Source organism: Carassius carassius, chromosome 20, assembly GCF_963082965.1.
Source record: "Carassius carassius chromosome 20, fCarCar2.1, whole genome shotgun sequence".
Classification (NCBI taxonomy): domain Eukaryota; kingdom Metazoa; phylum Chordata; class Actinopteri; order Cypriniformes; family Cyprinidae; genus Carassius; species Carassius carassius.
Genome location: NC_081774.1, coordinates 10,147,939 through 10,162,205, shown reverse-complemented (window position 1 = coordinate 10,162,205; position 14,267 = coordinate 10,147,939). Strand labels below are relative to the sequence as shown.

Genomic DNA, 14,267 nt, shown 5'->3' with positions numbered 1-14,267 from the left:
GAACATCGCTTGTGTTCAGAGGGACTTAAAAATACAATTAAAAAATCCACAAAAGAAACATTATTAAACCAAGTTTTTTGAAGAAAAGAAAGACTTCAATATCAATAAACTTTTAATAAATAGCTTCTCATTAGTTCCTAATATTTACAGCTGTTCACCATTCACATATAAATGTTTCTATTCTTTTAGAGCACATTTTAGGCACAAATTAATTGGCTTTTTTTTCTGAGGCAAACACCAGATTTCTTTGCAAATTAGTGGCTAGTGGATGACGTAATTATGCAGGTACAAAACAGAATGATATCCATCGTCTCTCTTCCTTACTAGGATATATGATGAAGAATTCCATTCAAGTTTGGTCATACAGATCAATGCAAAATTCAGTCCATTTTAAATAACATTTACATGGTTTTCAATGCTGTAAGAGAACACAAATGGTCCAAAATGTTAACTAAAACAAGTTATGATGACTAAGCCTGTGGATCATCTTGTTGATTTGTCTTGAAAATAGTAAATGAAAACCATACAAATACCAAAAAAGTCAATAAAAACACACAAAGATAGAAATAAAGTCATAGGTATGGCACCTAAAACCAAATAAACAAAACCTAGACATCGGTTAAAAAAACAACAACAAAAAAACAAAAGTGATCTGAACGCACTTGAGGTTTTCTCTGGAAAAAGCAAACATTTATGTTGAGATCGGATAAAAGTATTCAAAGTTTGTCTCACCAGAAAAAAAAAAAAAAAAAAAATGCACCGCAAATAGAAATCGGCCACAAAATTTGGGGTCTAAAATTACAACGACGTGCCCAGAAAGCTCAGCTCTAATAAAATACCACGTTAGTATAATACCACAGAACTTTGTAACCTTGTACATCCTACAGTAGCAGCATGTGTGATATGAATTGACTGGATCTAGTGACGCCCATCCAATAACATGTAAGCTAATCCACCCACATCAGTGCTTGCAGTAATAAGAAAACTAGGTATGCGGTCAGAATGTAAGCTCGTAACCCTGCTAGCCTGTTGTAATATGGCAGTGCTGACTTTCACAGGGAGTTTTGGCGGCAAGGCGGTCGATAAATGAGAATGAAATATGCGCAGTCTCCGACAGGAGCGATACGATTGACCCTTCTCAGAGCAAAGTCTTCATCTGGGTTTGGTAAATGCAATAGAAAGTCACTTAAAGGCATCGTTTACTTCCCCCTGCATGAATTTTTGTCATGATAGAAAAGGAGAGGAAGTACAAACCATTTCATCTGATGTACAAGAACAGGAACTGTAGGCTGAAGGGGCATGATACTACAGCGATGACTGCGTGAAATGACGCTGATGACCTTATTTCTTAGTTGCGTTTCCTCTAGGATTCAAAAAAGATGATGCTCAATCTGTTGTATCTGTAGTACAAAACTAAGAAGAATCAGTAGAAAGCAGCACATCAAAAGTTAGCCTGTAACATCACAACAGACACGTTCCCCATTGTTACGGTTACCAGGTCTTTGGACAAGGAACATTTATATAATTTATGTTGAAATTCTGAAAGAGAGAAAAAAAAACCCACAAATAAACTAAGTAACAGTAAAAATTAGGAAAACCGTCACCAAGTCTGTATCGGTGGCATACAACTGCGTCTGCTCGCATTTCCCTCACTTGTGCAAGGCAAAACGTCTTTAGCTCTACTTCCTGTTCCTCAAGGCCAAGGTCAGCTCCCGGTTGGCCCAGTTACGCACTTGCAATTTCTGCACCAGTCTCCACACCAGTAGAGGACGATGATGCCATCTTGTGCAAAAAGTGCACTGCACAAGTGCGTTCGGGGAGGTTGGGGTGGTGATTGTGAGGGGGTTTGGGGTCTGTTGCCCATCCCGAGTCAGTGGGGCTATACACTGCTGTCCTCCAGCAGAGGCTCCTTACCCTCACAGGGGCTGCCCTGCGAACTGTGTAAGTGGCTCTGTGCGCCATTGTTGTGCTTCTTGTAGCTGCCGGACCGCAGGTTGGGGGCATTGTGCTCTGGGATGAAGAGGGCAACCAGCAGGGACAGCAACACTGAGCACGCTCCAAACAGGAAGGGAGGGCCGGGGATGATGGCACTCTGAAGAAGCATGGATAGAGAGAGATCTTTTGGTAGGTGCATGTTTTGTAAATACAGAGATTTCTTCATGGTTTCTCACCTCATCTGTAGGGTTGGCCATGTTGGGTTTGGCACCCTTCTCTTGGCTCTCTGCGGGGTCCATTTCACTGAGCTCCACGTGGAACAGGTAGAAGACGAAGCCGTAGAGCGCTGGACCCAGACCGTTACACAGACCGCGGATTCCCGTGATCATCCCCTGCACCACACCTGACGCAGAAACAGGACAAACTGAATGGGAGTGCATTTCTCCAACCACTTCTTTAAAAAATGGGCTTCAATACTATATTAAATAGCAAACAGTTGTTTTGAATAGTAATCATTTCACAATATTGCTGTTATACTGCATTTTTAATAACAAATGCTGCCTTGTAAGAATAACAATATTGCTTCAAAAACATTAAAAATAAATAATTTGTACAAAACCAAATGTTTTAATCCGTAGTATATTAAAGTAAAATAATTTGAGTTGTTCGTGTATTATCCTAAATTTACACAAAAATAAAATATAATTTATTTTTCTATCAGCATCCATTAAAACTATTAATCAGCTTATTAGAATTGACCACAATTCGGTACATTAATAGTAATCCAACCAATTGCATAAGATCAGACAGTCATTAATGGGTTAAAAGTAAACTGGTTTATTCTGCACTGGCTGACTGTATATTATCCTGTTTATTACTTGGCTACTAAATACATAAATACACAAAATATCAACGAGTTTAAATGGTTTTATTATTTGAGATGAGATTGCATAGTTACACAAGAGTCATGAAACTAACAAAGCTTTGTTTTTGTCTATGGAATGATGTAATAACAATGATCAGCGGCTTATCATAATCATTCTGTGGCTAAGGTTAACTAAATGTGCCATCCAGAGGATTTTGTGTGTAAATATTTTAAGACTGGACACTTGGCAGCACGCATCTCACCTTGTTGGTCGGGGTCTGCGTTGCGGGACACTATGGCACTGATTGCTGGGAAGGTGATGCTGGACATGGCAGCAACAGCTCCAGCGCCCCACATCATCCTAAAGAGACAAATCAACCATCAGACTCTCTCTCTCTCTCACACACACACTCTCAATCTGTTTTATTTTACGTGCATGTGAAACTGGTTTCAGGATTACACACACACACACTGATCCAAAACACACACTGTTGAGGTCATGTTTACTTGTCTATTTGAGTTCCAGCCAAGAGACACAGATAGATAACTTGCTGATAGCTTTCCTATAGTTCAAAGAGTAAAGCACAGTGCTAGCAACGCCAAGGTCATGTGTTTGATTCCCAGGGAAAGCATGTACTGCTCAAAAAATAAATGTGTACCCTGAATGCAATGGAAGTCACTTTGGATGAAATTGTCTGCTAAATGTAAATGATGCTTGTAATGAGAGGATAAGTGAGTCAACAATCTTTTCTGGCATTTAATTTTTTCCAAAATTACGTTTTAGGAAAGTATCTAAGCTCTAAAACATCTAGTTCAAGTGAAAATCTTATGAAATATCACAATATGTTCTGATTTCAAGTACAAATCCGATTACAAACTGAACTGTGCCATGTCTAATGAAGTTTGCTGCCCTCTAGTGGGTTTCTAGATGATCAACTCACCAGGGCTGGGAGCCAAAGCCGTACCAGGCCAGCTGTAGGATCTGAAAGCCAAGGCCTAACAAGATAGTGTTCTTATTCCCTATGGAACGCATCAGGATTCCTAGGCCAACCGTCTACACAGAGAGAGGAACCATTACTCTGAAGTCTTCACTGGCGAGCATTTACAACCGAACGCCTGACGCACTCGCACAGTGAGCAGATTAGTACGAATGCACACATGCTGTGCTGCTCAGAGTCAGGCAGTACAAACTCACAATGGAACAGGTAAAAAAAAAAAAGCCTGGAAACCAACCTGAGCCAAGATGGACAGGATTCCCACCACTGCAATGAAGGCAGCAACTGTTTCTGGTGTAAATCTAATGACCTGGGAATTGAAGACAAAAGTTGGGTAGTTGAAAATGTACACCGTTTAAGAAGATTTTATGATTTAGGTTCTAAACATTTAATAACAGAGTTTTAGTTAGGGTGCCACAATCCAGTGAATCTAATTGTGCTAATAATGGGGTTATTTTAGTATTAACTAATATAGCTTTTATTAGTATTTTAAATTACTTGTTTTTTTTACGTATTCAGTTTTTATTTTAACACTACTAGTCATTTTGTTGTGTGGCTTTGTAATTTTTTTGTCTGTCTCAGTTTGAATTTACACACGCACACACTTTATATATATTTATATAACAAAAATGTCTTTTAATAGTTTGAGTTTCTGATAGCAACACTGTTGTGAAATAAACCTCTGATTTATTAATGGACAAACCTATTAACACCAGCAGCATACCGTGTCATCCATGCAGTTTCTTTATTTAGATTAATTTCCATTACCGGTATTTTAATTTCCAGTAACTGTCAGTCACAAGGTGGAAGAAAACTAAGTGTTATGTAATGATGTTTCTATGAACTGCAGTGATCAGATCAGGCTTCTGGTATTGTATGCACACATCTCACAAAACCACATGATTCTCTACTCTGCTCTGAAATATGGGCAAATGGCCTTCTGGTAAATAGAAACACTTTAAGGAAGATGTTAAAAAGAAAGAAAATCACATGACCATCTCAAGCAAGAACAGTTACTTCTAACCATTTACTTGAAGGGTGAGGGAAGCTATGTGAATTAAGACTCACGGATATGTGACTCACATTTAGGGTATTTGCTTAGTTTGCATAAACGTCATGGTACATTCATGCAAGATCTGCCGTGCAAATACAGAAGAGTTACAGATCTGTGTCTCTGTAGTATTGATACAAATGGTATGAACTGTACCTGTCTGAGATATAGGAAGAAACTGGAATACTGTCCAGCCTCAGGCAGGTAAGACAGGAAGACTGTGATGCAGATCAGGAGAACCGTGGAGTCCTGGCCCACCTTACGCAAGGACTGTGAACAAGAGAGTCACAATGAGAACACGAGACTGAGGGACGAGGACACAGAGAGAATGAGTGGGCAGCAGCACAGCAACATGATTCATTTAACAAGAGACAAATGACATCTTCGCTATTCTTCGTCAAATGCTTGTTGTTGTACCAATTTTTAGGTTTCAAGGTTTGCTTTTCCCCATTAAAATGGTATTAACACTGGTAGTGATTTAAGGCAAAAAGGCAACCAGAGTGTGAACATGCAAAGCATTTCAGATGGGAAAATATAAAATTGTATAAAAAAAATAAAAAATAAAAAAAATAAAAAAAAAAACACACACACACACTACTGTTCAAAAGATTGTGGTCAATAATTTCTTTTTTTCCATTTTAAATTTCAACTTTTATAGTCTCTTTATGCTTATCAACTTTGTATTTGTTTACAGTAAAGACAGTAATTTTGTGAAATATTATATATTAAAATTACAATTTTATTTAAATGTATTTTAAAATGTAAGTTATTTCTTTAGTGACAAAGCTGAATTTTCAGTTGCTATTACTCCAGTCTTCAGAGTCACAACAGAATTCTAAACATTCTGATTTAATGCTCAAGATGCATATCAATGCCAAAAACAGTTGCACAGCTTAAAGGGGTCATATGATGTTTCTAAAAAGAACATTATTTTGTGTATTTGGTTTAAGGAACTGTGTTTATGCGGTTTAAGGCTAAAAAACACATTTTCCACATACGGTACATTACTGTTTCTCCTCTATGCCCCGCCTTTCTGAAATGCATTATTTTTTCAACCAAAGCTCATCATTCTGAGAAGCAAGGTGTGCTCTGATTGGCCAGCTATCCAGAGCGTTATGATTGGCTGAATGCCAAAAAGCATGTACACCCCTCGCCAAACTGTGATGGGTGTCCCGGTCAGAACACCAGCGAGACAAGACAAAAACAATAAAACCCATTAAAAATGAGCCATTTGTTGCATCCAGTGGGGACATAAATAAGGTTTATTATATTGACTTTATGCATTGCATCGCGTAAATATAAATCCATGTCTGCATCTGTGATCGGAGAAACGACAAACAAGTGCTACTCTCAATTTAAGTTCTCGCGCCCCCCAGCTCTGCATATTTTGCATGTCTCTCTGTTAACACACCTGATTCAGATATTCAGCTCTTTAGAAGTGAGCTCTGTGTATGAACCGTGTTCCCACTGACAAGGTCCCTACACAGTGTTCATAGCTCTACTCCCTGACCAGGGGAAATCTGTTGACGTTACCTCACTTCGGAACATTCATTCATAGATTTGTGCTGCGCAACGTCTTCAAACACAGTGGGACATCATATACCTCTGTGAATAAATACTATTTAAATTCACGTCTCGCACGCTTCAATGCACTTTGAATGGAACATATATGTTCGCTTCAAACTGGAATCATGGGGGAATATACTGTGATGTCCACTTTGCATGGCACTTATGTTCGAAAAGAACAAACGTCTGAAACCATAAGAGAAACGTACATAATGTGCAGAGCAGGCTGCTCAAAACTTGCATTTGAATCAGTGGCAAATCCTTAACATATGTACATATGCAATATCCAAAAATGTGCATAAAAGTAGGAGGACGAAAACAGCTATAGACATCAGTTACTCACTGCAAAGGGGTCTGCCTGCTCCCATGAGATGGGGGCTCCCCATGAAGCTGGTCTCATCTTCTCAGGCAAAGACTCAGGAACCGCTACCAGGATAAAACAGATGTCTAGCAGAGCAATGGCCGTGGCAAGGATCACCACCACAGTATCTCCATAGGTCACTGACAAGTAAGCACCGATCGCTGGGCTTGTCACCAAACTGGCTGCAAAGGTGGCCGATACCTGTGGGCGAGGAACGGACCTTGAGGTGAATCAACTGTGCTGACCGCAAGGGAAATGTTCATAGATGCAATTAACATATTCATTTCTTATTTGCTGGGCAAAAGTGGAAACCGCAGACGGCTGTCAAAACAACAGGAAACCAATATCTGTCAAAGCGCTACAAAACAGTAACTGCTGCTGCACGCATGCTGTGAAGTCAGATTACAGCACAACATCAAAGGGAAGTCATGAATCATGGTCCTCTGCTCACCAAGCCATATGCTGTGCTCCTTTCATGCTCTTGAGTGATATCGGCCACATATGCAAAGATGACAGAGAAAGTGACTGCAAACACACCAGACATGGAGATCACGGCAAAGTACCACCTGTGGGATAAGACAGAGAGAAGGAGATGATCACCAGAAAAATCTTTAAATTAAATGCTTCAAACTTGATAGTAGGAAACATGCAACTTTAAAATAACTGTACATGACATTTACAACTTTGGCAAAAGCTTTCCAAAATAGCTTAAAATTAAGATGATAAAAACTAATCAATTCAATGACAATTAACAACCTTTAATAATGCAAAAGTAAATAAAATGACCATCTCACTGTAACGTTAAACTCACAACAGTATATTTTATAAGGGATAATGTACATCCAGCTTGTTGTTCTCGCAGAAAAAACCCCAGACAGGGTGATCAGGACCCTGATGTGAAGCGGAGGAAAACCTGCGAGAACTACCAGCTGGATGTACATTATCCTGCTTATTACACAGCTACTTGCCACACAAGTAAATTTAGATGCAAAATATTGATTGGAGTTGAAATATTTGAACGCAAAGCTTCATTGAAGACGGCAAATTCAATTCAAATTCAAAATTCTAATTCAAACTTAACATGCATTTAAGGTAAACGGTGCAGTCAAACAATGTATCACACAACATTTCACCACAAAATAATTAAGGCAATAAAATAATTGAGACTGCATTTTTTTTTAAACCTTAACAGTTTGTTTGTTCTCTTATAATCCAATACAGCGTACAAAACAGTCATAGCAAAATGGCAGCAGCTGGGTTTGTATGAAACGAGAGCGAGTCCGTGATACCAGGATGACATAATTAAACAATTATGTACCATTTTGAATCTAGTTTTAATATTTTATTAGATAAACAAATATATATATATATAAATGTGTGTGTGTGCATTTTAGCAACATAATAATCAACACATTGAGTTTCACATTACATTAATTAGAACCCTTTTTTTAAAGTGGGCTTCAAAATGTCTTAATTTTCTTTATTATATATATATATATATATATATATATATATATATATATATATATATATATATATATATATATATATATATATATATTTTTTTTTTTTTTTTTTTTTTATTGACATCATTTCTTGATGATTTTTCTGAAATTAACTTACTAAACCAATACTAATCTCTGCAAAAGCATCATGGCTATATTGCCTATAGTGCTGCACCATATCATCCCTGAATAGGAATTAAGATGTAATGTTAAGGTGTAGGTTGATCTAGGTTTTTTATGTGCGTTCTATATAGTTGGTGATTCTTGAGTCTTTGCCTGTACGCAATGGTCTTCATGTAAGAGACATACCATGGGCTGATCTTCATGAGAGGGATGGGAGCGCAGGTGAAGAACACCGTGAGCAGCAGGAAGGACTTCCGGCCCCACACATCTGACAGAGCACCGATTAGTGGAGCACTCAGAAAAGACAGCAGGCCCTGCGTGAATACAAAGACTCCCTTTAATGACACATTTACTTCAAAGTTATTAAAATACCTGAATGACATGACCAGAGCTTGTCAGGATGTGATGACAGGATGTTTGACAGTAACACTCAGGTCAGGCTGATCACAGAATCTTGTTTATCGGTCAGGTTTAAAAATGATACATTAAGTACCCACAGGGAGAAGAGGAAAAAGCATGAGTAAAAGTGAACAGCTGAAGTCATTGTCCTACCTTGACACCATGAATAAGTCCGTTCATCAGGAATGTGTGCTGGGGGAATGTCTGATGTAACACCTGAAACAAAAACACAGATTGACCATAAATGTATGCTGCAAACTGATAATCGGTTGGCTACACAATAACCATGAGCTGGTAATTATTCACTAGCTTTACTCTCGGACCGTATTCAAAGAAGCACTGCTTCTGGATAACAATAACGATTGGGTGATTCATCACAATACATTTACACAGACTTTGCTCACAATATAAAAGTATGTAACATCATGAACCTTACAATGATTTTAATGCAATTTTAGACTCATTTCAAGATTCATCTTTCGCTCATGAGTATAAGCAGCATAGATGCTTTAATAAGCTTATTTAAACTTCAGATTCCATTTAATAACATTTAACATTTGATAACTGACTTTGTTTATTAATTATGTATTGTTATATCAGTGCGTATAGTCACAATATGAGTACAACATATGTCAAAATATTAATACATGTGTTTATGTAGTACACAACTGTAGAAAACTTGCCTAATATTTTACTTCATGCATTTAACATTTTGATTATACTTGGCAACAACAAACAAGTCTGATTAAAAAGAATAAAAAAAAATAAATGAATATATATCTGTATCTATACTTATTTGCTCTGGAAATGCTTGCATGTTAAATAGCCTCAAAAAGCTAAAAAAAAAAAACATACAACAAAATCCATTTCCACATTAAAATGATTAATAGGGTAGAAAAACATCTGTTATCTGTAATGTCCGTGTCAAATACCCAAGCTGTCCACAAGCTAAGTTTGATCTATGATCTAAAACGTCATTTGTTTTTCCAGATAAAATGATGAGTGTCATTTGTTATTGCTGGTTCTTTTCTTTGTGTAGGTAACAAAATAACCACATCAAGTACAAAACATGTTGTTTTGACTGCAATGAAATGACCAACCTATAATAAAGTACAAGACAAGGCTGTATTTAAACAGCAATGTTACTTCTTCATTCTGAGAGGTGAACTGCTTTCTATTTGAGGCAGAGCACACGAACTGTCATTGCCGTTGATGACAGGTGCAGGCCTCTAACTGGAGCAATGATTCCCACAGCTTGATTAATCATTAAACTCACTGTATACAACAATATCAATGTTTTACATACTTAAGCGTACAAAAGATATCGGTTCTTTTATGACTGGGAGACAAATAAATTGACCTGTATACACATTCAAAGACAACATCTTCAGTTCCAAGAGGTCCAAAAGTCTCACAGGGAACATTAAGCTTTACTTCTACAGCAGCATGGTTAATTCTTGATTCTGCTAGGCTAGAAAAAAAAAAAAAGCATTTATCGGTTATTTTCTATAACTGCACTGATATAACGGACTTGAATAAAAGAGAAAACTAACTGGTTATTGGTCTGTTGTAAATTAATTATATGTTGTCCTGCAACAATGAATCTGCTTGTATATATATATAGGTCAGATTCATACAATGAGCATGGAAATATGGACAGAAATGTAATGGTACTTTTCCCCACTCTAAATGTCAGAATGAATGCTGTGAACAGACTGTTCCGTCGTTCTGTTGGCAAATGAAAACAAAGCATGTGAACACATTTCATCTGCTGTGTTAGTTTGATATGGCACTCAGATTTTAGGGTGCGCTGAAGCAGAGCTCGCCTGCACTGTCTGAAAGAGCAAAACTGTGTCTCTCACTGAGACATACGACTTGTTAGTGTGGCGTTCAGCTGGAAGGGTTTGTTAGGCTCATTAGTGCTTCAGTATCAGAGCCAGAGGCTACTAATCAAATAAAAGGCCAGAGCAAAGAGCACGGAGGCGACTTTCTGGCTCAACTACACCAACTAGCTTAATGCAAATCCTCCTCCCAAATTAGGAAATGAGGACAATGAAGGGAAAAAAAAGGGTCAGTTTATTCATATATGAGACAATAAGCAACTAGGGTCAATTTAATTTTTAGCCACTACCAATAGCCAGTAATATAACCTTAAAAATTGATCACTAGTGAAAATACATTACATTATTATGTTACATTAGTTTTCTATAAAAAAGAAACATTAAATTTGTTCTCAAACTTTTGTATGCCGTGGCTGATAATTATATCAAGGCTCACTTTATAAATCCATGTGGTTCTGTGTTTATTCTGCTGAGTTAACCACAGAACAGATAGAGGATAATTCAGCAGAAAATGACATTATTTTAAAATATATTCAATCATAATTTTCTGTATTTTTTGATCAAATAAAAATGCAGAATAAGACGCTTATTAAAAAAGAACCTTATATTTTTTATATATATATATATATATATATATTTATTTATATATATATACACACACACTTAAATGCATATTAATATGTATTGAGCTTGGCTTGATTGGTCCAGATTTCACTCTAAAGGGGTTGCAGACTTTTACTGAAAGTGAAACCCAACACTGCTTTCAATTCATGCATTATTCAAGAAAAGGAAACTGCAACTCCACTTTGCATGCAGTGGAAATCTCAAGGAAACACCGGTTACAATCAGAGCCACAGATCACTTTGAGACAAAAGGTTGTGACTGTACTGGATACAGTGTCAACAATAGTATCATGCTGACCGGCATAAAAACAATTGGCACAAAGATACAAAGTAAATCCCAGGTTCAGCTTCATTTACAACCATGTGTCCTGACAAACCCTCCATAGCCTTCAGAATAAAAAGGTAATTATTAACATGACACCGTTTGATGTTGTTTTAATATGGCTGGGTCCGTTATACTCTGCTGAAACAACTAAAACCGAGTGCTTCATTCTGACCCTCTCCATTTGATCAGGATTAATTTATTCAGTTCAAGGCTTCTCAGATTCAGGCAATGGGAAATGTCTATCCTTGTAATGGACACAAAAGGAAGGATGGATGAATGCAAACATTCATTGCTTGTAATTCACTCTGATCTGAAATGTGAATGAGGGCGATGAAGCAAAACTGGTTTACCGTAAGCATGGGAGTGGTGAGCAGTCCCCAGGCGAAGAACTCCAGGAAGATAACCACCACCGCATGATAGACACTGGGCTCTCCAAACCCCTGTGGCTAAACAAGAAGGATGTACATTACTAATAATGTTACTACAAACAAACTAAATCAGGCTGGAATGTGAACAACATGGATAAAGGAAGCAATAAGGAGGAAGTTTGGACAAGAGAAATAGGAGAAGGCTTGATACACAAATATAATATTTGACTTAACGGAGTCATTATCATCATTTATTACCACTAAATAAACAAGACCACAGTTTGCAATACAAGGGTCCAAAGGGCCTACTATGCCAAATTCATTATCTAACACTATCGCTTTATCTAGTGCACTGCAAAAGCTTTCACTTTAGTTTTCACTAAACCAACCCCTAAAAGCCCCAAATTGCCTTGCCATACCCTTATTGAAATTATGCATGCTAAAAATCAGAAGTGACTTAAATGGTATGCAAGAAAGCCTGCACTCCTGTGTATAATAGCCTGCAGACTGAGCTCAATGCTACAGATCATTAGAAAATGGGGAGAGAAAGAGCCGTGGGCTCTGTTGAAGCGGCTAACTGTGCAAACACATCTTGAATGGCTTGACTGTATTTGTAAAAGCTCTTAAAGTTTAGAAGATCAAAATATTAACTAGTGAATTTGAAAAGCTACTGTTGATACCTAGAGCTATTATTGTGTCAAACGTTTAAATCGATTTTAAAGGGATTTCAAGCTTATCACTTGTACAATAAGTCAATGATTAGAAAGCTCTTGTCATGTACAACTTGTTACAGTGTAAAACCATCTTGCACTTCTTGGAAAATGTGTAGTGTGTTCAAATTACATATTGAAAAAATTAAAAATAACTTTTACTTTCATAACAAACATATAATGTAGCCTGGTACAAAATTACCATGCAACACAGGGGGTTTGTGATGCAAGTTTATAAAAACCTAATCATTTATTAAACTGAATGTAGCATTAAAATAAACAAACGGGTGTATAATTAAATTTAGTTTGACTTTATAATTAATATTAATGCCTTTGTAGTCTTTTCAGACACTTTTTGAGTTTAAGACCTTCAAAAATGAATTGAGATGTGTTTCCTTCATAGACAATGGTGCAATAGACTACACAGTATTTCATGGGAATTCACCCTACTTGATCGAATACAATTTGACAGCCCATTAGCAGTTGTCTTGACATTATAAGGACAAATCGACTCTTATTAAAATATGTTTACAACCAAAACACCATGATAAAACCATAAACACAGAATTCTTATACCATGATGTGATATAACACATCAGGTGAACTGTCGGACAAAACATATCATAAAAAGCATGTTGATATCTATTCGGATGGGACACCCACTTCTTTCACTTTTGGTCACCATAAAGACTATTTATCTTACTAAATTATTCATTATCATAATTTCAAGCTTCAAGTTTCATTTCCAGGTTTTAAGCATAAGGTAACTCACTCGATGTCAAAACGCAAGCCATGATTGATCTGGTTGGCATTCTCGCCAGCTGGCTTGTTGTTTTCACTGTGGGCTGCCTAATGAAACTATTGTCTCTCACAAATTACTGTACATTTCTTCTCGTAAGTAAGGAGAAACGAGTTTACATCACGAAACAGATGAAATCACTAAAAGGTGTCTGAAAGGTTGCAATCGAAACTACACTCAATGTAGAGCTGTTACAGCTCATCCTGTAAAAAACACCTGCTTAGCTTGCTAGCCCTGACTAGCATATGGCTAACTGCCACAAAGAAATGTTTTACTCACAGTGCCTCCATCTTTAATGATGATTTTCTTGGCTAGAAGAATGCTGCGGTTCAGCCGCTTTTTCTTCTTTTTCTCTCCAGTCATTGTTAACGTATATCCATTCTTGTTAGTGGGAGATGGACCTGCGAGGTGTGGCTAAATATTACAGTTTTCCGTTAGCATACACGCTAAGATATGCGACTTCCTGTCGTCAGTCCTGGCTCTCGGGAGTCCGGCCCATATTTCTCAACGCGGGCTTCTTATTGGTCAATGTCATACGGGAGTGGTTTACCTAGCGATTTGATTGGCTGAGTACATTGTCCACGCGAGTGAATCCAAAGTGCTTATTACCATAATCGGGACGGGAACACAAAACAATGAGGAATCCCTCTGTCTTGTAAACTGCTGACTGTTGTGCTGTTTTATTGTGTTATCCTCACTAACAGACTGGTTTACTCTGGGGATGTCATTTTGTTATTTTAGAAGAATAAACGACAGTTCACAATCATTTTGTTGGATCTTTATTAGATAATTTGAGGTTTT

General features: G+C 37.3%; 1 protein-coding gene across 2 annotated transcripts; it reads right to left on the bottom strand.

The window, feature by feature from the left end:
• Nucleotides 1–94: 94 nt before the first annotated feature.
• LOC132096287 (hippocampus abundant transcript 1 protein-like) lies at nt 95–13,947 on the bottom strand. Of its 2 annotated transcripts, none has more exons than XM_059501551.1 (12): nt 13,746–13,947; nt 11,940–12,035; nt 8,954–9,016; nt 8,588–8,715; nt 7,225–7,339; nt 6,756–6,974; nt 5,003–5,116; nt 4,034–4,105; nt 3,742–3,854; nt 3,064–3,161; nt 2,172–2,338; nt 95–2,092 (listed from the first exon to the last, which is right to left on the bottom strand). In XM_059501551.1, the coding sequence occupies exons 1-12, from the start codon at nt 13,827–13,829 to the stop codon at nt 1,880–1,882; spliced, it is 1,482 nt and encodes a 493-aa protein (XP_059357534.1). In that variant the 5' UTR covers nt 13,830–13,947; the 3' UTR covers nt 95–1,879. The 2 variants fall into 2 exon arrangements, with proteins under 2 accessions (XP_059357534.1, XP_059357535.1); XM_059501552.1 differs by having other exon boundaries at nt 11,940–12,029.
• Between the last annotated feature and the right edge of the window lie 320 nt (nt 13,948–14,267).

Coding starts and splice junctions, on each gene's coding strand:
- LOC132096287 (XM_059501551.1), bottom strand. CDS start 13,829: ATGACTGGAGAGAAAAAGAAGAAAAAGCGGCTGAACCGCAGCATTCTT. Junction 4,106..5,002: donor TCTTCCTATATCTCAGACAG/GTACAGTTCATA, acceptor TTCAATTCCCAG/GTCATTAGATTTACACCAGA. Junction 3,162..3,741: donor GGCTTTGGCTCCCAGCCCTG/GTGAGTTGATCA, acceptor TTGTCTCTTTAG/GATGATGTGGGGCGCTGGAG.